Below are 21,910 nucleotides of genomic sequence, written 5' to 3'. Positions count from 1 at the left end.
CTTTTGCTACACGTTCTCTTTGCAGTGAATTATTAACATCGATAAATACCACAGTGCCGCTGTAAGCTTTTACGCGACAAAGTTAAGCTTAGTAAATATAAACAAAACACCAAAGTTCAAAACTCCCATCTTCCCTCAAATCAATACAAAATAATTATAATGGCTGATGAAGATATTACTTTAAACGAGGATCAGCTTCTGGAGTCACTGGAAGAGACAAACGGCGAGCAGGAGACTGGGATTACGACTGAAGCAGAGGTAAGCGTAAGACGCCAACAAACAAGTTTTTTCCCATTCGCCTTGAATGCAAAAGCACATTGAAATTCTCGGAAAAAGCTTTGTCTGCTTGCAAAGCTCGCGAAACAAAGCGGCAGCCATTTTCGACGCGTCTTCTCCCCAGACACACATCGAGTCGGCTAAATCATAAAGCATTCCTGGCATTATTATAAATATAATATAAAAAAAATAGAAAACCAAATTTATTAAATTATTTCATATATTTAATTGAAATATTAAAGGAGGAAGGCAGCATGCAAATCGATCCAGAACTGGAGGCTATCAAGGCCCGCGTCAAAGAAATGGAGGAGGAGGCTGAAAAAATAAAGCAAATGCAATCAGAGGTAGACAAACAAATGGCCGGCGGTTCGACAACCGGTTTGGCCACTGTGCCGCTTTCACTTGAAGAGAAGCAGGAGATTGACACACGGTCCGTGTATGTGGGCAATGTTGACTATGGTGCATCTGCGGAGGAGCTGGAGGCACATTTTCATGGTTGCGGCACCATAAATCGTGTTACTATCCTATGCAATAAGGCTGATGGACATCCGAAAGGTTTTGCCTACATTGAATTTGGCTCTAAAGAATATGTAGAAACGGCGCTGGCCATGAATGAAACACTCTTCCGAGGACGTCAAATTAAGGTGAGTGCTATCTAAATATGTGTATAAAAGAGTTTTATATATAATGTTCCTTACCATTACTAGGTCATGTCGAAGCGGACCAATCGACCTGGACTTTCAACCACAAATCGATTTGCACGCGGCAGCTTCCGAGGCCGAGGAGCTCGCGTCTCCCGTGCCTGCTGTCATTCAACCTTCCGTGGCGCTCGACGCGCAATGTAAGGGTTAAATATATACATAGTTCCGATATTAAGATGTTTTGGCTAATTCCGGTCTGTTTTTCGTTTCAGAAGAGGTTACCGCGGACGCGCCAATTATTATGCGCCGTATTGATTTTTGTTTTCTTAACTTATGTTTAGTAAGGTAAGTTGACTGATGATAATCAAAAACGAACTATAGTCTGACTGGGTATGCCTTGTAAAATGGAAAAAGTGCTCAAATCCAAGGATTTAAGCACTTTTGTTATTTACTATAGCATTTATGCCCTCCTTTGTAAATACGAAACAGTCCGCTTCCAATTGCCATAGGGTATTGCCTGCCATCGATAGTTAGCCAAAACAATCTTACTATGAGGCTCCTTAACTGGGCTATATTATCCAGCTATGTATATATACAGCATCTTTTAAGAGAGTGCACTATTAATTGTACACATCTTAAGTCCTTAAGAAATGCGTGTGTTGTTAATAACAATTATCCGTTCTTTGTCAGTTTGGCATTGTGCCTGATTCCTGTCTATTGCCTGCCTTTCTACATTCTAAAATGTTGGGATCGCTTTAATAACAACTAATTAGTTTTATTTTTAACATATTTCTTTAATCCAATTAATATTTGATTTCAGATTTTTTTAATATATAATTTCAAAAAACATTTTATTGCCAAAAACTTCTTTGATAACAAAAAAAAAGAAAAGAATACAAGAGAACGCCAACAAAAAAAATATTATGCATAGAAATAATAGAAAAAAAAACCACTGCAGAGGCGCAAAAAAAAAAAATAAGATGAAACCCAATAAAATGAAAATCAACAAGGAAAAAAATGAAAATATATAAATAAAAAAAAACCTAACTTGGCTATAATGTTTTTTGAAGCACCCAAAACACCACAAACACCCCTTATCACACTTTTTAATTTTTCATAAAACTGTATACATATATATACAAATTATATATATTTATACATATATAAACTATAAAACTAAAAAAAGTGGAGAGCAAAAAAGTAAACCATGTAAAAAAAGAAGACAGAAAAGCAGAATAAAAATAAAAACAAAAGAAGTTCTAAAGAAGGCAAAACAAAAAAGAGAGGATTAAAAAAAAATAAAGAAAAAAGATTATGAAAAAATTGCACACAAAAGGAAAAGATGAAAAAACACCACACAAAATAAAAAATTAAAAGCAAAAAAAAAAAACAAGATAATTAATAAAAGTCTTGCTAATGTTTCCGAAAAAAAAATCTATACATAATAGTATACAAAGAAAAATTTGATAAAACCGAAAAAGATGAAGAAAAATATAAACCAATTAAACAACATTTCTATGCCTTTCCTTTGGGTGGGACAAGGTTTTGGGAGGACGAAGAAGAAGATGATGATGAAGAAGAAGCACAGCTCCGGCTGTCCACAAACTGGGATGAACTTTTCATTGGCCGGCATTATTATGGTCTTGCATAATATTAGGATTATATAGTTATATATATATAAACGTATATATTAGATCATGTTTCAAAATAAAGTAAATGTTGGCTTTATGGCTCGCTATTATACGAATTTTATTTCAATTTTAAAGAAAATGCAGCAAATAGCACAAAAAGTTTTAGTGGTGCACGCGCAACATTTGGATTGCTGGCGGCGATTGCATGACGGGATGCGCCGCCTCCTGGCGATGGCGGTGGCGGCGCCGTTGCATTGATTGCGGAATGTTTAGTTCTTCTTCTGGATGGCGGCCTGCACCAGGGGCAGGTTCTTGCTGAGGAAGCACTTGAAGCCGCGATAGGCCCAGGCGCTGGCCGGCGACTTCTGTTCGTTCTTATCGGCGCACTTCTCCACATCGGCCTTCAGTTGGGTCTTGTCCTCGCGTCCCTGGCCCAGCTGGGCGACCAGGTTGTCGACCTTGAAGCCCTTGGTGTCATCGAACAGATCGAATTTGTTGAAGATGCACTTGATGTAGTTGCGTGTGATCTCATCGTCGGGATACTCGAAGCCCTTGTATTTGGCAATGAGGGCTTCGGTCACCTTGTTGGCCTCGGCGCACTCCTTGCGCACCTTCTGCAGATCCTCGGCGGTGCGCAGCTTGTACTCGGCAGCAGATGCCTGGCAGAGAGGAGTGGACATTTAGCTAGAGGAAAGTATACTCTGAAATGCGTGGGCGTGGCACACTTACCAGGCCAATCAAGGCGCACAGTAGAATGGCAACGGCGTTCTTCATATTTGCAGGATTCTTTTTTGGTTTCTGTTTTGGATTGTGCTTTAGCTGTGTGGTTGGACACCAGAGTGATAACTAATGATTGACTGCCCTGTCGCTTGGGCTTTTATACGAATCATTGGGGGCGCGCACGACTCGAGCCACCGAACGCCACCGCGTCGTGTCGCTAGCGATGGAGGGTTGGCCGCAGAAGGGGGTAGCTTCAATTGAGTCAACGATTTGTACGGCTACGTCGAAAATTTCAATTGGATTTGGAATTTAAGTCGACTTCAAAAGTCACTAGTACTTAACTAAGGCTGAGATTAATATGACTTATCTATTTGCATATATAAGTATGTATATATGTAATACATATTTACATTTACTTATATTGACTGCATTTGCTAGAAATTGTTCTACGCTCTTTGACCTCAGAATCAATTTGACATTTATCTGTAATCATAATCATTATTATAATCTACCTAAGATTACCGTATATAATCAGTGTGGTGTAGCTATATATCTATCTATGTACATGGATAAGTGAATATACATATATGTATGCACATGAATATTTCTTTGTCCCTTTACTTATGCACATCACTGTTTTGTTAGGTATTTTAAGTACTTAATGACATGACCTAAATTTTAATTAATTAGAAACTTATAAATTGCGCTTTTTTTAGAAAACTAAAAAATGATTTAATAAATAAAAGATCAAATCAATAATTGTTGAACAGAGAAAAAACTAGTTTTTGGAAAAATAATAGAGTAGTAGGTCAATGACAATTTAGTACTCACATATAAATTGGCCTAATTAAAAATAGATTAATTATACGTATGTTTTTAGCTAAATTTGCAAATTATAGAAGTATTCACATATTTATGTTTTTTATTCATTTATCTTTTCTTAAGCGTGTAAATCCTCATTTAAATTAATTCAATTAAATATCAATAGCATAATTCTAAATTTATTACAATAGAAAAGAAAATGTGGTTGAATTAAAATATTAATTAAAGGAACAAATAAATTTACGTATATTTAATATCTTTTATAAGTTTTAAGTGAAGATATGTTCTATAAAATATTAAAACGTATACATAAAAAACATTTTTTTATATTTGTTAATCATATTATAGCTGAGCAGTAAATGTAAAAAAATTTGTTGCTCTGCTGCTCAGTATCCATCAACCCCTATATACAAATATATATACATATATATAAACACTATGTACATACATACATATATATGTTCTATATCAGCTGAAATTTATACATATACATATATACACATATCTCTTCTCCTTCTACTCATGTAAACCCTTATTATTTCCAGATGTTTCTTTATGGAAATCATGCTAAATCTTTTTTGATAACCTCTGATAATGTCTGCCTATTAGGCTACTCTCCGGCTTTTGTATGCTGATCATGATGATGACAATGCGAATAACGATAGCGATGATGATCATCATCATTGTCATCATCATGCTGCTGTTGCAGTTGCCTGCCGCCTGGCCTGTTGCTGCTGTGCTTTAAATGAGCATTAATTGAATTGGCAAAAATTACGTTGACAAATACTACTTGCCCTCATCATGTCTCTGCTGAGAGATCTCAATTCCCATTCCCCATACCTCACTCCCAAAAATCAACCCCCACCCCAGCGGCGACCCCCCTTGTTTGGCCCACTGCTTCCACAACGTTGATTTGATTGTGCGGCTGGCGCTGGGGCTGTTTGGTTTGTTCATAATCGCAGATTTTCTACTCGAATGTTCTCATGTTTATGTATGCATGCTAGACGATACAATGCCCACAGCAACAGCAACAACAACAACAACAACAACAACTTGTACATACAACAATAACGACAACAATTGTGTCTATGAGCATTTGAAAAATTTCCACTGCAACTTGAGTTTATGTTTTTTATTTATTATTTAGTTTTGTTGCCGTTTGGCTGCCCCGTTTGACTGAGTGTCGCCTAATTTTTCTGTTTACGAATAAAACTCATCTCTTATTCAAAATTTACAGCGAACCAGTTCGAGCAGGTTCTCTCCTAACTATGTGCTGTAATCTGAACTGCATCAAGGCAACAATTCTGATTAAAACAGTTATTAGTTATTTGAAACTAATTGGAAAAGAACCAAAAGTGAATATTTTGGTGTACACAGCCTGGAGTTCATGGAGGATGTTTCGCTTTGTGTGCCAAAACTAGTTCGAATTTGAACAGGATATTTAATTGATTTTTAAGCCGAGTCGGTCAACTGAATCTTTGATTTATGCAATATACAAAGTTCTTAAAAGTGGTTTATTAAATCTATGCAATAAGAAATCCGAACTAATTATTTGGTTTATAAATACCATTCATAAAGTTAGTTTTCCCATCCTATACAATTGCCTCTCTTTGTGAACTAATGACAACTCCAGCTCTCGTTTTTTCCTTTTCCAATTAAAATAAACATTATTTTAAAGCCTTCAATTATTTTTTATTTAAACATTTGAAATATTTATTCTTTTATACGTATATATATATATATTTTTTTTTTTCAGGCTAAGCAGATTTCAATATCATAGTTTTTTAAGCAATGATTTAGGCCCATCAGCGCAAGAACTTAATTGTAAGCATAGGTATTTTATCATTATCTGATCATCACAACAAAATTATATATTAATAAATTATAAATGTAAGCGAAATACGAAAGAATTATTTTTTAAATTATAAATCACAAGATTTCAATATATCGTAGCTCAGGAATTTCAGTTTACAGTTTGATTTATAATATCTATAAAAATTAAAATAAATAAATTCAGTTCGAATTTTAAAACAAATCATTTAACTAAACAGTATTTTCTTTTAATGCAAATAATAGGCTAAATCACTTTCTCTGGTTGTTGACGAAAAAAAAAAACAGCTTAATAATAATAAATTTAATTAAATATAAGGTATACATAAGCATAATGTACTCAGAAATTTCAATTAAACTTCTCTTATTGTTTTTATAACTCAAATATGTGTGCGAAATATATAACTCGATAGTAAGCCTTTGACTACATTAGTGAATGGGAATATTGTTTAGATATATGTTTAGATAATGTAAGTTTTTTTTTTTGTGTGATTCAATCATCTCATTTCTCTGGAATGGATTTCAGTGTGGCTGCATCTGATTTATTTGGCGGCACCAGCTCCGTAGCCAGCTCGGGTAGATCCGGTATGGGATCACGCCAGTAGTTAAAGTTGGAGAACTCAATGTCAACTTCATCGTGCTTTACGGGTGGAAATAGCTGATCCACAATATAGGTCATGCTGCAGTACCTATAAAAAAGTAAGCAAAATTAATAAAGTCAAGTCAATAAACAACATGAAATATGCAACATCATTGAATGTTGGCCATTGGCTCAGCGCCCAAGCGTATGCAACAGAAATTCGATGTGGCGCAAACTAACCTCAAACATAACCAAATAAAACGTAACCTCAAAGCTGCGCAGCAACCTAACCTAACCTCAAACTCATGCCACGTCTTTTGCAAAGGCAAATAAATCTCAATGATAAACAGCCAAAGAGTATGCACACATTTTATTTGTGTATAAAACTTAGAAAGTAAATAAGAAAACAACTTACAGATATAAGGCTTACGATCTAATTCTAATTGTTCGCCAGCTTTTAAGACTAGGCATACTTCGTGTGGGTTGTCAACTTATCGCTAATAATAGTATAATAATAATAATAATAATAATAATAATAATAATGATGGGGAGTCGAAGCTATCAAAGTTTTGCTCCCTCCTATAAAGCTAATTATAGAAACTTAATGGCTAAAAATATTTGAATATCACAACTTTAGGATAATTCCCATATTTTTGACTTAGTCATGGGTTAGGTTAATTTAGCCATTTTGTTGGCGATTCTAATAGTATCTCATTTTTGGCACCATGTCTGCCGCCCATAATGAGGCTTATATCCTGATCATCAGCTTCATCAACGTCAACGTCAACGTCGTCATCATTATCATCATCTTCATCATCATCATCATCATTATAGGTGGTGAATTGTAGTTCATCAGACAATTCCTCATCGGTGCGATATTCGTATTCATCGTGTTGCGTCAACAGGGGAAAGTACTCATCGACCTCGAGCGACTGATTGATGTAGCCACTATAAATTTGACAATCGAAATGCTTGAGTAGAATTTGTTTGTACTCTCCACGCTCTTGATCTTGATTTGCGATTGATAGTGCGAATTTTTGGATTTTTGGTAGTACATTAAATGAATTTGCCTAAACATACAGATCTACATACACACGCTATATAGATGGTAGTACTTATTAACTATAGACAGACCTAGCTTTGCTTTATGAGGTTAATCAATTAACAGAATTCGTATGTGGCATGAATTTGCAGGCTTAAGCTCCCTAATAACCATCTTTTGAAAGCACATGAAAGCTATTAGCGAGCCTTTATACAATGAGTGTAAATACAATTTAATGAGCTTTAAGGCACATAGCTTATCTAATTAGCTTTTCGCTGAGCCAAAGGTTAACAAATGTATGAATGATTGGACCACAACCATTAAAAATACATATATGTATATATGATGTATATACGATATTTTGTACTTACGATGACTGGAATGTTTGGGTCAATTCGTGTTTCAGCTCGCCCTTCGTGTTGATCGTAAATATACGCATAATGGGTATACCAACAGCTCGATAGGCCCACACATCCTGCATAATAGAATATTTCTTATAGAGTATTCAATCTCTTACAAATAATAGAGTTAGACTTACATTAATACGATTGCCGTAGCCCGCATAGAAGGGATCCTTTTTCGGGAATAGATCGCGAATGTCCGATAGACAAGCGATCTTAAATTGTTCCGGTTTCTTTTCAATGACTTCCCGATGAAAGGCCGAAATCAATGAAGTGGGATTCAAGAGCAATGGGCCTTCGGGCAGCATTACATTCCCCTGCCTGATCGATCTCAAATATTCACGTGTCACGCGTGATTGGCCAATGGCGCGTGCCGATAGGTACAGCAACTTGTAGCCATTCTGTTCAATTTTTGAAAAGAGTTGAGCAACGCCCAATTGCGCCCAATCCTTGCCAACCATGGGCAATATGTGTCCCAAAACATCTGATTTGGTAATCGTGCCATCAATGTCCGATATGACGACCTTATCATTATGCTTCCAGCGGAACAAATAGCACTTGCAGCGCGTTGTGCCCTGATAAGCGGTCGTTACACTGAACTCGATTTCATTTATGCCCTCCTTAAGATTTAGTTTTTTCTAAATATAAAGAGAAAGAAAGATTAGATCTGGAAAAATAAATATGGTAAACGCTAAGAAAATACTCACAATAGCCGATGAGCTGAGACGCAAAGTTTTCTTGTAGCGCTCCTTTGGCTCATCGCTCTTATTGGAGCCACTGGTCAGTTCTTCCAGATTATCCACCTGTGTAGATGTATTCTCGGGGTTTACCAATGAATCAGTCTTGCTGAGCGTTGGATCGCTCATGTCTGGAGAAATGGGGCGTGATGTTTGTGTGCTGACAGCTGCCTGATCGCCATCTAAAATATATTAACATGAGATTAAAATCAATTAGGAGAACGCTTTTAAAATAACCTTACCCTTCTCATCCTTAGAAATTGAACCATTCTTATGCATTTTTGCCTGATTAGGCACTGCATCTTGAGATCTACGCCAGCTCCACCAGGAACGCTTGGTTTGACCAGGATGTCCCGTTTGGTGCGACGCTTCCGGCTTGTCATCATCCGCTGCTTGGGTCGAAGGCGAGATCAGCTGTTCTATGGCATCCTGAAAGCAAATAATATGAAGCATTAAAGAGATTTCCAGGTAAAATAGATAGTAAGATCCTTCTATCCAAGCATTAATTAACACTTACATCAGTTAGTTGCTTCTGGAATGTTATCATTGTCATTACAATGGGACATGCAGCCGTCCAGGTATAGTATTTGCCATTCAGACGTACAACTAGATTTGGTGATGCGAACATATTTGGATTTTTGCATACCTAAATTAGGGATACAGCGGGTCGCAGGCAAGCATGAATATACATGTATTTGTATTTGTATTGATTTGTAGTTTTTTTGTTATTGTTATGTGCAGCGTGCTGTGCTGTGTAATGCCAGCATTGTGGGTGGAGGTGCAAACACAATTGCACAAATAATTAGTTACAAATTTATCGATTGATAGCGATTATTATCTATATTTTATATTATCCTGATATATGTACATATGAATAATATCACTAACAATGTACATATTAATAATATTTCTGGTTAGTGATAATATCAAAATCATATTCAAAGCTAATATAAAATATCGCTTCTTCGCTACCAATCGATAGTCGTGTAAGCGGTTAGGGCTGAAACGGTTTTGATACGATTAAACTTACATCAGCATAGGTGACCAGCTGTCTATCGAAATCGTCATCCTTGGGTGGTGCACCATTCTCCTGCATGCCGCACATGGACATGGCCACGAAGTCCAAGTATCTATTCAAATATAAATTCAGTTGATAAGACATAAATTCTTGATAGTCGCGCTGCATTCGCATTCGCCGAACAGCTACCCACTTCTTGCTATGTGGTGCGGGCTGTTTGTTGTGGGTCTCATCAAAGTCCGAATCCAAGCTCTTATGATTCTCCTCCAGTGAACTGGGTGAATGGGGCAGACTAGTGCCATTGCCACTCTCGCGATCCGACTCCTTGGGCTTGGGGCTGGGAAAGTAGAGAGCTACCATTTCTGGATCCATGCTGCCCACTTCCAGATCAGATAGATAGATATCGCCCGTCTCTGCGGCGCCCTCCTTGCGCAAACGATTCGCCCGACGCATAAAGCTAAACATATTGCTTAGCATCCAATGTCGCTCGCTCTGCTGGGCATCTGTACCACTGGCCGCGCCCTTGGCCTGCTCCGGTGTGGGCAGTTCCCCCCATTTCCACAACGTGCTATCCTCAACGTCCAGATGACGTTTCTCACGCATTGTGGTCTCGAGTTCGCTGTCACTTTGGATTGGCGTCGATGGTCGGCCCGCATTCCGGCCAGCGCCAGCGGCTCCGATGCCCGTTGGTGTGGTTATCTCAGTGTCGCTGAAGAAATGTATGTCCAGATCATGGCGCATCGAATTCGAGGGCGTGGCAGCATGGCTCAGTTCGCTTGACGGACTATCATTGCCCGTGTGTGCGGTTAGGAGTGCTCCCGATGCCTGCTCATCATTGGAGGAGGAATTGGTGTTCGTATTGGATTTCAGAGCCACCACATCGGTCTCATCAATGTTGCTGACTAGCATTGAGTTGATAGAGTTGGCGTCTGCTGTGGTCGTGTCGCCGCCAGCGGCGCTGCCCGCAGAGCTGCTCGATGATGCCTTACGTTGTGTATTCTTCTTCTTCATTTGCGACTTCTTGCGTCGCTTCTTTGTCTTGTTTTTGGCATCGTCCTTGTTGGCATCGTTGGATACCGTTGTGGATGCCTCTGCAGTTGTGCTTGTGGGTGTTGCTATCAACACCTCCGGCTTGGCGGATGGAGGTGTTTGAACTTCCTTTGCTTCGGTCTGGGATGTTGCCTGTGTCTTCTCAACGCTTTCTGGTTGTGGTTCCTCTTTGGTTCCCGTTTCGGATTCGGTTTTTTTATCTGACGATTTCTCTAGCTTTTCAGGCTGCTTTTTCTCCAGGAATAGCTCCTCATGCTCGGCCCACTCCTCGCGCATCTTTTGTGTGGTATACTCCTTAAGTGATTCATTCAATTTACGCCGCTCCAACATGTTGTCTGTGTGCCTGGAGGATACAGAGAAGCAATTGAATTAGAAAATTGATAAATGTGATGGAGAACAAGATTTCTAGCAAAGCATTCACTACCTGCGGTGCGTATAGTCGGAGGCCTGATTTTCGAATTTCTTACTGCCCTCGTTGGCAATTTCCTTTGGCTCCTCCTTGGAGAGATCAATTGAGTTGCGACGGGGCATTGGCAATGGTATTTGCAAATCATCGCTAGCGGTTCTATAATGATAATGATAATGATCTTTTAATGTAGCTAGCTGCAATTTGTCAAATGGAATTTAAAAATAGAATGACCACCTACTTGTCAGCTGTGCGCATATCCTCCAGGGTGTCTATGCTCTTGTTGTTCAGAGATTGCAGAAAGCTCTTTGGTATGGGTGAAGTGGCTAGATTGGCGGGCAACTCATCATCGTCGTCCTCCAGGCATTCCTCCACAAAGAATGCCTCACCCGAATCGCCCAATTTCATTTGTATATCAACGGGCACGCCATTGATTTCAATGTCCACCTTAAAAACAAATAGTTCAAGTGTATTACTCCCTGTTCTCTCCCAGTATCTTTCTTTACCATGCTACTTACCACCTTCTCGCGACTGCGCAGCACGCCCAGCTTGCCGAAGCGCACGTGGAAGGGCGAACAGACGAATTCGCCATCGGGCTGCTCTACGGCGATCACATCGATGGCTCCAGTCAGTGTGGCTGCATTGATGTCATTGTAAAAGTCTTGCAAATTGCTGAAAACGCGCGCCAAACTGTTCATTTTGCTCGAACTTTAATAGTCGTCGAAATGCGCACACTTGTATCTTATATCGATAGCTTGTTATATTCGAATCAATTCGATTTAATTCTTATTTGCTCTTAGATCGTGTGCGTGTCTCTTCCGCCTTGAATTGTAGGTGTGCGAGTGTTTTTAGTCAGTATACATTTTATTGCACGTGATGTTGCTGGCGTCCATTCGCTTTGCTAGTGAATCAATCGTTGGCAACTGTAAATGACAGAAAAAACACAGCTGTAAGTCATACAGTGATCTATTTAAATATTATATGTATGTATTCTGATTCTCTTTCCGTTATGCTTGTAAAAATAAACCCTTGCGACATCTAGCCAAATTATTTGTGACATTTCAAATGTAGCGAAAACAAGTGCAATAAATGCAAAAGATGAGAGGAACAAGAAATTAGCTAAAAATACTCTTATTTTTATTTTGTTGTCGCTGTTTCAATTTGCGCGTGTCTTCCTTCTGCTTCGCTCAGAAAGTCAAGGTTAATGCATTCCGAATGCAAGCAAAACAAATACGAAGAGCGAATTCGAATTCGCTTTGGGTGTTTACGTATGTATGTACATACATATATTTTTTGGGCAGACCATATTGGGACATATTGTGTAATATTTGTCTTTATGTTAAGAGCGATATATCCAAGCTACATAGCGTATATAGCGATATTTTAATTAATACAGAAATAAACATCAAAGGGAAAGCCTGCCCACGCAGTACATGTGACATTCAAAGTGCATTCACTTGGCTTATTTGCTTCAATACAACAATAAAGTTCACGAACAAACAATAACTCTACGCAAGGTATAATTGTAATGCTTGTTGCCTTTGGCAACAGCAACAGAGCTTTCTGTACATATGTATGTGTGTGTGTGTCTGTACACGTGCATATCTATGCAAGTGTTATCGATAAAAGAAGTTGGTGTGATAGTTAACCGTTTTAGTGGCGTGTTTTACCGATTTTATGCTTGTGTGTAATAAAACAATAATATCGCAGAGAGACATACAGGCACAGACACACTCACACAAACACGCTTATTACTCATTTCTCATGCCACTGGAAATAAACATCACGCGATTTCACAAAACGGCATTCAAAGCAAGCACACATATATACATAATAAATACATTTATAGATTTGTAAGTTAATAACAAGTAAAATATTGTGTTTATCAGCATAGTGACATGCTGATTAAGCTGTGCGTTTCGTAGTATATATGTAGGTATGCGTAGATAAACCGTGCTCAACTGCTCTACAGACCACTAACGCACACATGCAAAGTGTTTGGAATTCAATAATTAGAATTTGCCCGTCTACTGTTAAGGTCAATGTACAACTGTGTTCAGCATGTTTTTAGCTAGATCTTTTTTTTATTTTATCATTGAACTTTTATTGTTTTTGCTTATCGCGCAGGAAACGGTCAAAAATATTATGAGGCGCCTATTATTCTTGCACTTAGACATGTTCGTCGTGTAGTCAGTTGATAAGAGTTTTGATAAACGCGCTTTCTTTTGTTCGATTGAATAATGACAACTAGAGCTGTTTAAATAAGCTAAATTTGGTTCATTCCAATAGTAACGCAGACAACACGCCACCTATCACGCGTCGTCGACTTCAGCGTTACTTTCACCTGCAAACAAAACAAAACAAAACGCAACTCAACGCAACGTGCGAAAAGCCCCAAGCAAAACAAAACGCATAAAAAAAACTTGCAAATCAAAAAGCTTGTGCAAGAGAGAGAGCGAAAGGGATAACGATGCAATTACTCGCCGCAGCAACAACTGTTTGCGAACCAGACGGCATTCAAATGGGCAAAGCGAATTAGTCGTAAGCAGCGCAGCGAGCCAACCTATTGACGTGTATTAAACAAATTTTTAATGTTTGTGTTTATTTATTAGTCGCAAAGCTGTTTAGTAAATTGTGTTGAGTCACGATCAAAGTCCAAGACATGCACACACACTCCTATGTAGTTAAAACAAGAACATGAACAAAGTCGAACAATTTTGTGTGCCAAGAAAAATCACATTGAATTGCACGTTTCTAGTATAATGGAAATTTTATGTGTCCGCTACCTTCGTTGTCTCTTTTTTTTGTTCTTCTTTTGGTTTTTCTTCTTTAAAAATCTATTTATTTCGCTTTTGTGGTTTCCTTTGTATTTTGTTGAATTTTCACGAAAAACTAGGAAGGCCAGATTAGGCCTCACTCTATTTCTGCAGCAGCAGCACTTTAAATTGTTTGCTTTATTTTATAAATATTTGTATTTTTTGTTTTTTAAGTTGGCACAATTTGGTTTAGATCTTTACAAAATGTTTAACAAGTATTATTTTGTTTCTTTTTGTTGAATGGTTTTATTTCCAAGTCTTCTCGTCTTGCTTGCTGCTTCGACGACTGCGTTTGCACAACTGAGTGCTAGAGCGACGACAGCGTCTCTTTTTACTTGGCGCGAGCAACAGTCCAAAGCTAATTAAATTAAGCAGCTGTCTGTGCGCGTGTGTGTGTGGGAGAGCGGTGTGCACGTTGCGCGCACTACTTAAGAGAAACAGAGCTTTCCGTTGTGTTTGTTTGACTGAAGAAGAAGAAGAATGGAAACAAAACCTGTAAAACCGGAAAGTATGTATATCTTGTAAAAAAACATTGTTGTTCTTGTCGTCACAAAAAGTTGTTGCTATGGTTGGTTGCTGAGCAGCTGTTTGTGAGCATTTTGCTGGATTGTCTGTTTCGTTCTCTCTCACCCATTCTCATTCAGTTGCTCTCTTCAAATATACACAACAAGAAATTTAATAACTGTGCTTATCAGCTGTGCCTTAAGCAGCTGCTGTTGTACATTTTGCAATTGCAGTATTTTACGTATGTATGTATGTATGCTCGTATACTTGGGTGCGTGAGTATGTGTAATATGTATTGTTGGGGATGACTTCGTGTCGTACGATGTTGCACTCGATAAATAAAAGCTTATAAACTAACCGACCGACAGGAAATGGCAATATGTATTTAGTATACACATGAGCACAGAGTGTGCGTTTGGGCCTAAATGTGTTTATGTATGAATGTCAGCCGTCAAGAAAATTCGATGAAGAGTCAAAAACGCACGTGCTCACGACCTTCTCGTATTTGCGAAAAAAAATGAAAGAATAATATAAATTCAGAACATATACCAGAAAAATTTGTCACAGTTTTGTTCGGTGGAATCTTTTCTGCAATATGTGTCTACCTACAAATTGTTGTCGAGTGCCAAATGATAAATAATACATAGCTACACTGAGAGAAAAAATAGTTAAAAAGCAAAAACTTACCGTAAATAAAAGTAAACAAAAAAATTAATTGAAAAGAAGAAAACTTAAAATCAATTTTAAATATTTTTTAGATTTATTTATAGATATAAATATTAACTCTAAAAACAAATGCGTAATTATGTATGTACATTCAACATATTGTACCAAAATAATCAAATGTAATAATTTTGCTTTCTACTTCTCGATCTGGTTTAATTGCTATGTTTTTGTCAATTTGTATGTATGTATTTAAATATAAACATATATATTTATCATAGATAATTATAACAAATACAAAATAATTGGCAAATGCAGGGCATACAAATAAATACAGTTGTATATAATATATATAGATACATATATATGTATATATGCGTATATATTTATTTTTATATAAATATGTTTATGCTAGATCTAACAATTAGGAGAAATAATAAAATAGCTGATGGAAAATGAATTTTCTTTCTAGTTTGCTAATAGATTTTTTTAGATACTGCATTAGTTTTATTACTTGTAAACAAAAATGCAAATGTTGTTGTTGTTGTCGTTAATGTTGTAATTATTGATGATCGCTTGGGATCTGCTTAGTTTCTATTTGCCTTTACGACGCGCATCCGTTATAGCACCCCAGAGTTCGATAATGAAATCATCGGTAAAACCGAAAGATTCTAAATCGGAATTATCGACAGCTTCCGCAAAGTCCATCGAATTCGATTTATTGTCACCCAGCTCCCAGATCTGTGACGCCAGCTCCGTATCGTTGATGCCCATAAAGGATTCCAGCAGCCCATTGATGGCTTCGACGCCAGCCTTGGTGGCCTCGTCGAATTTTGGCTCAATCTGTGCATTGCCATTGGCCTTGAAGCGTAATGTTTCCTTGCCGGAACCATAATTGCGACCGCCATTGAGTCCAGGCGCCGAACCAGATGCACGCGATTGGCTACGCGGTCCGATACCCTGGAAACCGCTGCGCACCGGCTCGACCAGACGCAACGTGAACGTCTCACCCGTCGCAATGTCCTTCAGCATGCGTGCCACCTCATAATGCCGTTTGCCCACCATATTCACTCCGTTCAGCTTTTCGATATGATCTCCCACCGAGATGTGTTCGATGCGATCGATGATCGAATCCTCTTTGATGCGCTTTATGAACGCATAGCCAGCCCCATTGTCGGTGATGGTCAGACCCAAAGCATCCTGCGTCTTGACTATCTCAATCTCTTTGGCCCGGCCCTTGCGATGGGCAAATATAAAATCATCTAGACCAATCTGTCCGCCCAGCAGACGTGTCATGTCCACCTTGTGCGAATTGAGAGTACAGAATAAAATTTCATCTTCGGATATATCAAAGCATTCGGCTATCTTTTTGTACAGCTCCCGGACGCTTGCGAAGCCAGTGATCAGTCCCGTCGGACTTCCATGTGCTAATTGGCAATGGAAGATCAACGGCGGCTTCTTGTCCACATCATTGTTATTGTTCTGATGATTGTTGTTGTTATTCTGTGTATGGGAATCGTAGGATTTGCTGCGTCCTTTGCTATCCTGACTGACATCACTGTGATCGGAGCTTTTCGACGATTTACGGGCAAAGAGCGGCATATTTGTAATAGAAAAGTCCTCTTTCCTCTATATATAGATTATGATAGAATATCGCTCGTTTTATATATATGTATATATCTATCAATATATCTGTGTACGTAGAAGAAATTTGTGGCAGTGTTTTTTGAATAGTTCGATATAATAGATAGTATAAAGGTTAGGTTTATTATTAGTTCCGTGTCCATATAAGTATAAGATGTGTGTATTTGTATATACGTGTTTGTGCGTGTGTGTGTATGTACATATGTATAACACCCGTAAACCGAAACACTTATGGAATCTTATCTAATCTAAGCACAACAATTTATAGTCGTAGGATAGAGTCAAAAGAGAATGAGTCAACCAACGTTTCAAAGTGTCTACAGTTCGAACAGAACTTCTACGGATCAAACTAATGCTATTTTAATGGAAATATGCTAAAACAAAGGATTATAACGCTTGACTAATGCATACATATGTATATGCATAGAATTTCTTTTTGACTGTGCAAAGGTCTAAATCCAATATTAGTATTGAATTATTTTCACAAATACCAAGTGCAAGTGAGGTTAAACACGTTGAGCAATAATAGATCGTGCGGCTGTTTGTTAAATTGAACTGGTTCATCTTACCCAGACTAAGTTGTGAATTAAACTGTGGAAATTTAGCTGATATATTAAAATTTGCAAAGATTACACGTCGCGCAGCAGAAATAAACCCGATGAAATTGAAAATAAATGAAATTTTTCTTTTTCTATAAAACTGGCAAAAACTTTTGTTACCGCTGTCTTTTTTTTTTATTTGATAAGATTTTAATGTGACAAGCGCGTGATAAGTGCACTCAAAGAGAGCAATGACAGCAAAAACAGAGAGCGAGAGAGAGAGAGAGAGAGAGAGTGAGAGTTGTTGTGAAGATAACGTATGCTTAGCCACATAGCGGCATAGCCGGGCGAATTAACTTCAATTCGCCTCATTCCACCCTCATTACGTTGAGTAGAGATGCAACTTAAAGGCGTTGGTCGATGTGACCAGCTGTGCTCAACAGCTGTAACCAAAATGGTATATTTTAGGAAAATGTGTTTTGTTATCTTCAGAGTTGGGCTTTGGCTACGATTTGTGTGATTCTTACTTTACTTTGTACCCTCGCTGCGTTTCGATATTTCTATAACACACTCGCTAAACGTATATGGCAATAGCACACAAGAATTTGGAAAAACTAAAGCAAAACAAATTTTAAAATCGAAATCGAACATCAAAAACTAACAACACATGAAAGATTAAACAAAGTGCAAATGAGTATGATATATGACAGGGCTTATAGTATGGTTTACTCATCCAGATAGATGAAAGAATTTCAGACAAGCTGGACATAAGCAAGATCGGAATTGAAATATGAAGTTTTTTTATAAATAAAGTTTAATTAGGTCATATAGTATAAATGAAATACTCATAATAGCGATTCAATATTAGAAATTTGATGGAGTCTAGGGGAGATACTGGAAATGAGTTAACAATAAACAAAGAAATACAGTTAGAGCAATCAATTTTAGTCATAGAATTTTTTTCGGCGAAAGTATTACATAGTATAGTTATTTTTTATTAGTCTAGACTATTTATGAAATATAATTTCAGTACGGACGTTTCTCTATATACAAATATGTATATACATATTAGTGAATTTCGTTTTATAGCTTGTTGACAATTTCTTGACTAGATATTTTTCAATGTGTAATATTTTATATATCTAAATGGTTCACTTTGTCTATATGTAGAGCTGTATAGTATGTTATTTTCTTGAGTTGTTCTTTGATTTTGTTTGCGATTTCGCATTCGTTTTCAAGTTTGCTTTACCTTGATCATGTTTTGATATTGTAGTTTTATAGCGAGCATAACTTAGCAGAATTTGCATTTGGAAACATCCGGTTTCTTTTTTGTAGAATGTAAAAAGCTATACAAATAAAATAAATAATTAAAACTATTTTTATATGAACTTCAATCAAATATTGTTTGATAAACTCCGCAGCTTTATAATTTATTCGCAAATTGGCGAGCTGTCAAAAGTACATTATATAGGTAAATATATGTTTGTACATACATATATATATTTTAATATATTTTAAGTGATTTAAAGCGTCAATTGAAAAATTTGTGTGGAGCAAACTTGAGAGGCAACTCGAGACGAGCCCCTTTAATCGAACATGCGTTGAATACATATAGACGACATAAACACACCTACATATTCATACTTGTATCTGTATAGAGGGGCAAACTCTTTCTATATATGTATATACATACATATATACATAAACGGTGTACATGTATATGTTTCTCACAACCGGCTATTTCTAGCTGAGCATAGCAGATTACCCGGCGAATGAAAAAACACCCATATCAAGGTCAGATTGGTTAAGCAGTGTGCGCGTGTAGAGCGCGCTATTCGTACCTTTACCACTAACAACAATAACAATAACAACAACAAAAACATAGTAAACATACTACGCATTAGGGTTACAGTTGGAACGAAACTAACAATTGGTGTGAATAAACAAATAATTTCGGTTGAAAGAACTTTAAATGTGAGTTGTTTTTTTATTTTTTAATTTTGTTTTTAACAATTCGCTGTGGTCTTAAAATTAACATAAGGGAAATTACTGCCTGTTAAATATTTATTTACTATATTAATTGTAAAACTATATGTATATATATATATAAATATATATATTAACTAAAAATGTTGGTTAACTCTTATATGTATTATATGAAAGTTCTCAATAACAATACAAATGAGATATGCGAGTGCTGACACGTGTAACAAATCTTATTTGGGTTGGGCATTTAATATCTAATTGGCGGTGCAATTGGCGCGAAAACAACAATACGAGATAACAATAACAACAACAACAGAAACAACGACAACAACAAGTGCCAACAACATTTCCGCATACGCAACGCAGCAAGTTCTATGAGATACAAATGTGTTTGCATATCTACCAGTATATATGTTTGTATATAGTGTATATGTATATGTATATAATATATATGTATGTATGTATATTCGTATATTTGTTGTTGCATGTTTACGCGACCCTGATTGGCTGTAATTTGTGGGCCCGACTCGCATAAATGTGGGCATAGAAGAATCTGTCTCGCTGCTTTGAAATAGTTGTATATCTGTGGCTGTGGCTGTGGCTGCTTATGTATCTGTATCTATGCCCATGTATTTGTATCTTTAGCTGGCGTCAACAACTCAAAACGTAAACAACTTGAACTGCGCGTGGGTTTCGCTTAAGTACACTGAAAACAACAACAAAAACTATATTATGTTATTATGCACATGCACTGAGCAATGACTAATTTTGCAGCTACTTAATACCCTCGCGATAAGGTGTAGTAATTTCCTAAACTACACTCGTGTAACCAAACAGTCTTTATATTGGGAAAGTTCTTTGCTTACCAGCTAAAAATGCAATCAAATCTAGTTTAAATTTAAGTAAAGGCCTCATTAAAAAAAAACCGCAGGCGATGCAAAATAAATGCGTACAAAAATAACAGAAATTGACAAAAATTCAGAATATTTAATGTTTCATCTTGAACTTTGCAAACTTTGCACAGAAACAACCAAAGAATCAAGGCTTAAGTCTTATTGAGGAAACTAGTTTTATGAGGTAGATAGGTTTCAATCGTATATCAAATCATATCATTTTCTAATAAGTAATGTTTGAATATGTATAATTTAAATTCATATCAATACTTTGTTTAATTATAATTATATTTTTCTCTCCTGCTACGTTTCCCATTCACAAAATAAACAATTCAAACATCATTTACATTTTTCATTGATATACATAAATACTAAATATATTCATTTTTCTGAGTCATAAACAACTAATATAGTAATAAATTATATTAGAAAACTAAAAATTATCATGTGACGAGTTACGTACATTAAATTTAAATCTGATTAAATTTTGTTTAAAAGCGTTTTACATTTTAGTTATCGGCAGTTTGAATAGCGATTGACGTCGTCGAACATGGCATAGGGTATATGTAATACGTAATACTCTCTCCTTATAATATATATATATATAGATATATACATACGTACATATAGATTACCTGTATAGCAGTCACACTTATTCATTCAACTTTCGATTTGTTTTTGTTTCGCTTAATTAATTTGCACTCGTACAAATGCTTTACTTTTTTTATTTCAACAACAAAATAAACTATATAAATTTACTATAAATATATGTACATATATATACATATATAAATGTAGGTAGATGGGAAAGAATGTTCTATAGAGAAATTTAGTTGGCTCACATGTTGTTTGTCTTATCGCATAAAGTGTACACACATACATACATATGTATATGTATAGTATAAAAACAAATAGTGCGGTTGCCTCTAGCTGTTGTTTTCAATTCTCTAATTTCGTAAAAAAAAAATGCCTCCTAGTGGGGGAAAAAAACCAAATACACATCAAGGTTATTTAAGCTAGCAGAAATATTAAATTACGTACAAAACGAATATTTATTATCATTCAGCATTTATCAGGATGGTATAAGGCGTTTGCTCACCTCATTGAGACAGAAAATGGGAAGTTGTATTCGTTGTACTTAAACATAGTTGTCGTAGAGTAGTTTTCGACCTTATGGGCTCGTCTTATCTAAATTTATATTTATGATTTTTTTAAATATAGTGAATATTTTATATTTGTATGAAAATGAAATGATTGTAGTAATATTAGTTCGTTTTTATTGAATTAGCATTATTTATTAATATTTATGTAATTTAGTTTTTATTGTTTTGTTTTTTTTTTACACAATATTTGAAAATATTTATCTTTCATTATATCAATGTTAAAGTCCATTTAAAAATAAGATCGCGACTGTGCGCTTTAATGAGTTTTCACTGTTTATTACGCGCTTAATCATTGCATAACTAAGTCATATGCAATATATAATATATGTATAACATATGTAGAATTAATAAAAAAAAAAACAAAACAAAGCTGTTTCGATGACGACAAAAAATGAACTGCACGTAAACAAATTGTCTTTGTTTATAATTTATTGTTGTTGTTGTTTACTCAGTATTATTAAGAATTTATTTACACGCGCTGTAATGTTAGCGAAATAGGCGTGGCAAATGGCAAATGGCATTTTACAACCAGCCGCAACAGCTGTTAA

The 21,910-nt window shown here is 36.4% G+C and overlaps 4 protein-coding genes and 1 long non-coding RNA gene across 15 annotated transcripts in view; 2 read left to right on the top strand and 3 right to left on the bottom strand.

Annotated features, from left to right (window-relative positions):
* The first annotated feature begins 25 nt into the window (after positions 1-25).
* Positions 26-1,935, top strand: Pabp2 (poly(A) binding protein nuclear 1). 2 transcript variants are annotated; one of them, XM_018106101.3, is made up of 5 exons: positions 26-258; positions 519-920; positions 984-1,117; positions 1,193-1,262; positions 1,738-1,935. In XM_018106101.3, the coding sequence occupies exons 1-4, from the start codon at positions 160-162 to the stop codon at positions 1,230-1,232; spliced, it is 675 nt and encodes a 224-aa protein (XP_017961590.1). In that variant the 5' UTR covers positions 26-159; the 3' UTR covers positions 1,233-1,262; positions 1,738-1,935. The 2 variants fall into 2 exon arrangements, with proteins under 2 accessions (XP_017961590.1, XP_089117944.1); XM_089261818.1 differs by having other exon boundaries at positions 1,190-1,262.
* Positions 1,936-2,636: 701 nt separating this feature from the next.
* Positions 2,637-3,467, bottom strand: Obp44a (Odorant-binding protein 44a). The gene is made up of 2 exons (XM_018106907.2): positions 3,278-3,467; positions 2,637-3,207 (listed from the first exon to the last, which is right to left on the bottom strand). Exons 1-2 carry the CDS (start codon positions 3,320-3,322, stop codon positions 2,818-2,820), a joined length of 435 nt encoding a protein of 144 aa, XP_017962396.1. The 5' UTR covers positions 3,323-3,467; the 3' UTR covers positions 2,637-2,817.
* Positions 3,468-5,757: 2,290 nt separating this feature from the next.
* Lpin (phosphatidate phosphatase LPIN) lies at positions 5,758-11,900 on the bottom strand. 8 transcript variants are annotated; one of them, XM_018104852.3, is made up of 11 exons: positions 11,673-11,900; positions 11,396-11,601; positions 11,173-11,313; positions 9,892-11,091; positions 9,711-9,810; positions 9,198-9,326; positions 8,923-9,109; positions 8,651-8,862; positions 8,081-8,581; positions 7,914-8,017; positions 5,758-6,609 (listed from the first exon to the last, which is right to left on the bottom strand). In XM_018104852.3, exons 1-11 carry the CDS (start codon positions 11,850-11,852, stop codon positions 6,423-6,425), a joined length of 3,147 nt encoding a protein of 1,048 aa, XP_017960341.1. In that variant the 5' UTR covers positions 11,853-11,900; the 3' UTR covers positions 5,758-6,422. The 8 variants fall into 8 exon arrangements, with proteins under 8 accessions (XP_017960341.1, XP_030238286.1, XP_030238287.1 ...); XM_018104851.3 differs by lacking the exon at positions 5,758-6,609 and adding an exon at positions 6,844-7,448; XM_030382426.2 differs by having other exon boundaries at positions 9,711-11,091.
* Positions 11,901-11,968: 68 nt separating this feature from the next.
* LOC108653935 (uncharacterized) overlaps positions 11,969-21,910 on the top strand; it is a 25,314-nt gene continuing 15,372 nt past the window's right edge. Inside the window, exon 1 of the long non-coding RNA XR_001925702.3 lies at positions 11,969-12,103. This is a non-coding gene — a long non-coding RNA (uncharacterized LOC108653935). The remainder of the gene's footprint in view (positions 12,104-21,910) is intronic.
* kermit (PDZ domain-containing protein GIPC-like protein kermit) overlaps positions 15,212-21,910 on the bottom strand; it is an 11,372-nt gene continuing 4,673 nt past the window's right edge. Inside the window, exons 1-2 of one of the 3 annotated variants that reach the window (XM_089261816.1) lie at positions 17,848-18,014; positions 15,212-16,829 (exon numbers count right to left, since the gene is read on the bottom strand). In XM_089261816.1, the coding sequence (XP_089117942.1) occupies positions 15,732-16,739 (1,008 nt within the window). In that variant the 5' untranslated portion in view covers positions 16,740-16,829; positions 17,848-18,014 and the 3' untranslated portion in view covers positions 15,212-15,731. Of the gene's footprint in view, positions 16,830-17,847; positions 18,015-21,910 lie in introns of those variants that run through there. The other 2 variants (XM_018104867.3, XM_089261815.1) reach the window with 2 other exon arrangements.

Source organism: Drosophila navojoa, chromosome 5 (assembly GCF_054131105.1).
Source record: "Drosophila navojoa isolate 15081-1374.11 chromosome 5, UAZ_NAV_1.0, whole genome shotgun sequence".
Lineage (NCBI taxonomy): Eukaryota > Metazoa > Arthropoda > Insecta > Diptera > Drosophilidae > Drosophila > Drosophila navojoa.
Note: the sequence above shows the minus strand (reverse complement) of the source record. Positions and strands in the feature narration are given on the sequence as shown.

Bases quoted from the DNA above. Each gene is read 5' to 3' on its own strand.
- Lpin (XM_030382425.2), bottom strand. From the start codon at position 11,852: ATGAACAGTTTGGCGCGCGTTTTCAGCAATTTGCAAGACTTTTACAAT. The intron at 11,092-11,172 runs GTAGTGAATGCT...TGTATCCTCCAG, and splicing joins TCCGACTATACGCACCGCAG to GCACACAGACAACATGTTGG. The intron at 8,863-8,922 runs GTAAGGTTATTT...AATATATTTTAG, and splicing joins AATTTCTAAGGATGAGAAGG to ATGGCGATCAGGCAGCTGTC.
- Pabp2 (XM_089261818.1), top strand. From the start codon at position 160: ATGGCTGATGAAGATATTACTTTAAACGAGGATCAGCTTCTGGAGTCA. The intron at 259-518 runs GTAAGCGTAAGA...GAAATATTAAAG, and splicing joins GGATTACGACTGAAGCAGAG to GAGGAAGGCAGCATGCAAAT. The intron at 1,118-1,189 runs GTAAGGGTTAAA...TTTTCGTTTCAG, and splicing joins CGTGGCGCTCGACGCGCAAT to AAGAGGTTACCGCGGACGCG.
- Obp44a (XM_018106907.2), bottom strand. From the start codon at position 3,322: ATGAAGAACGCCGTTGCCATTCTACTGTGCGCCTTGATTGGCCTG. The intron at 3,208-3,277 runs GTAAGTGTGCCA...CCTCTCTGCCAG, and splicing joins TGTGCGCCTTGATTGGCCTG to GCATCTGCTGCCGAGTACAA.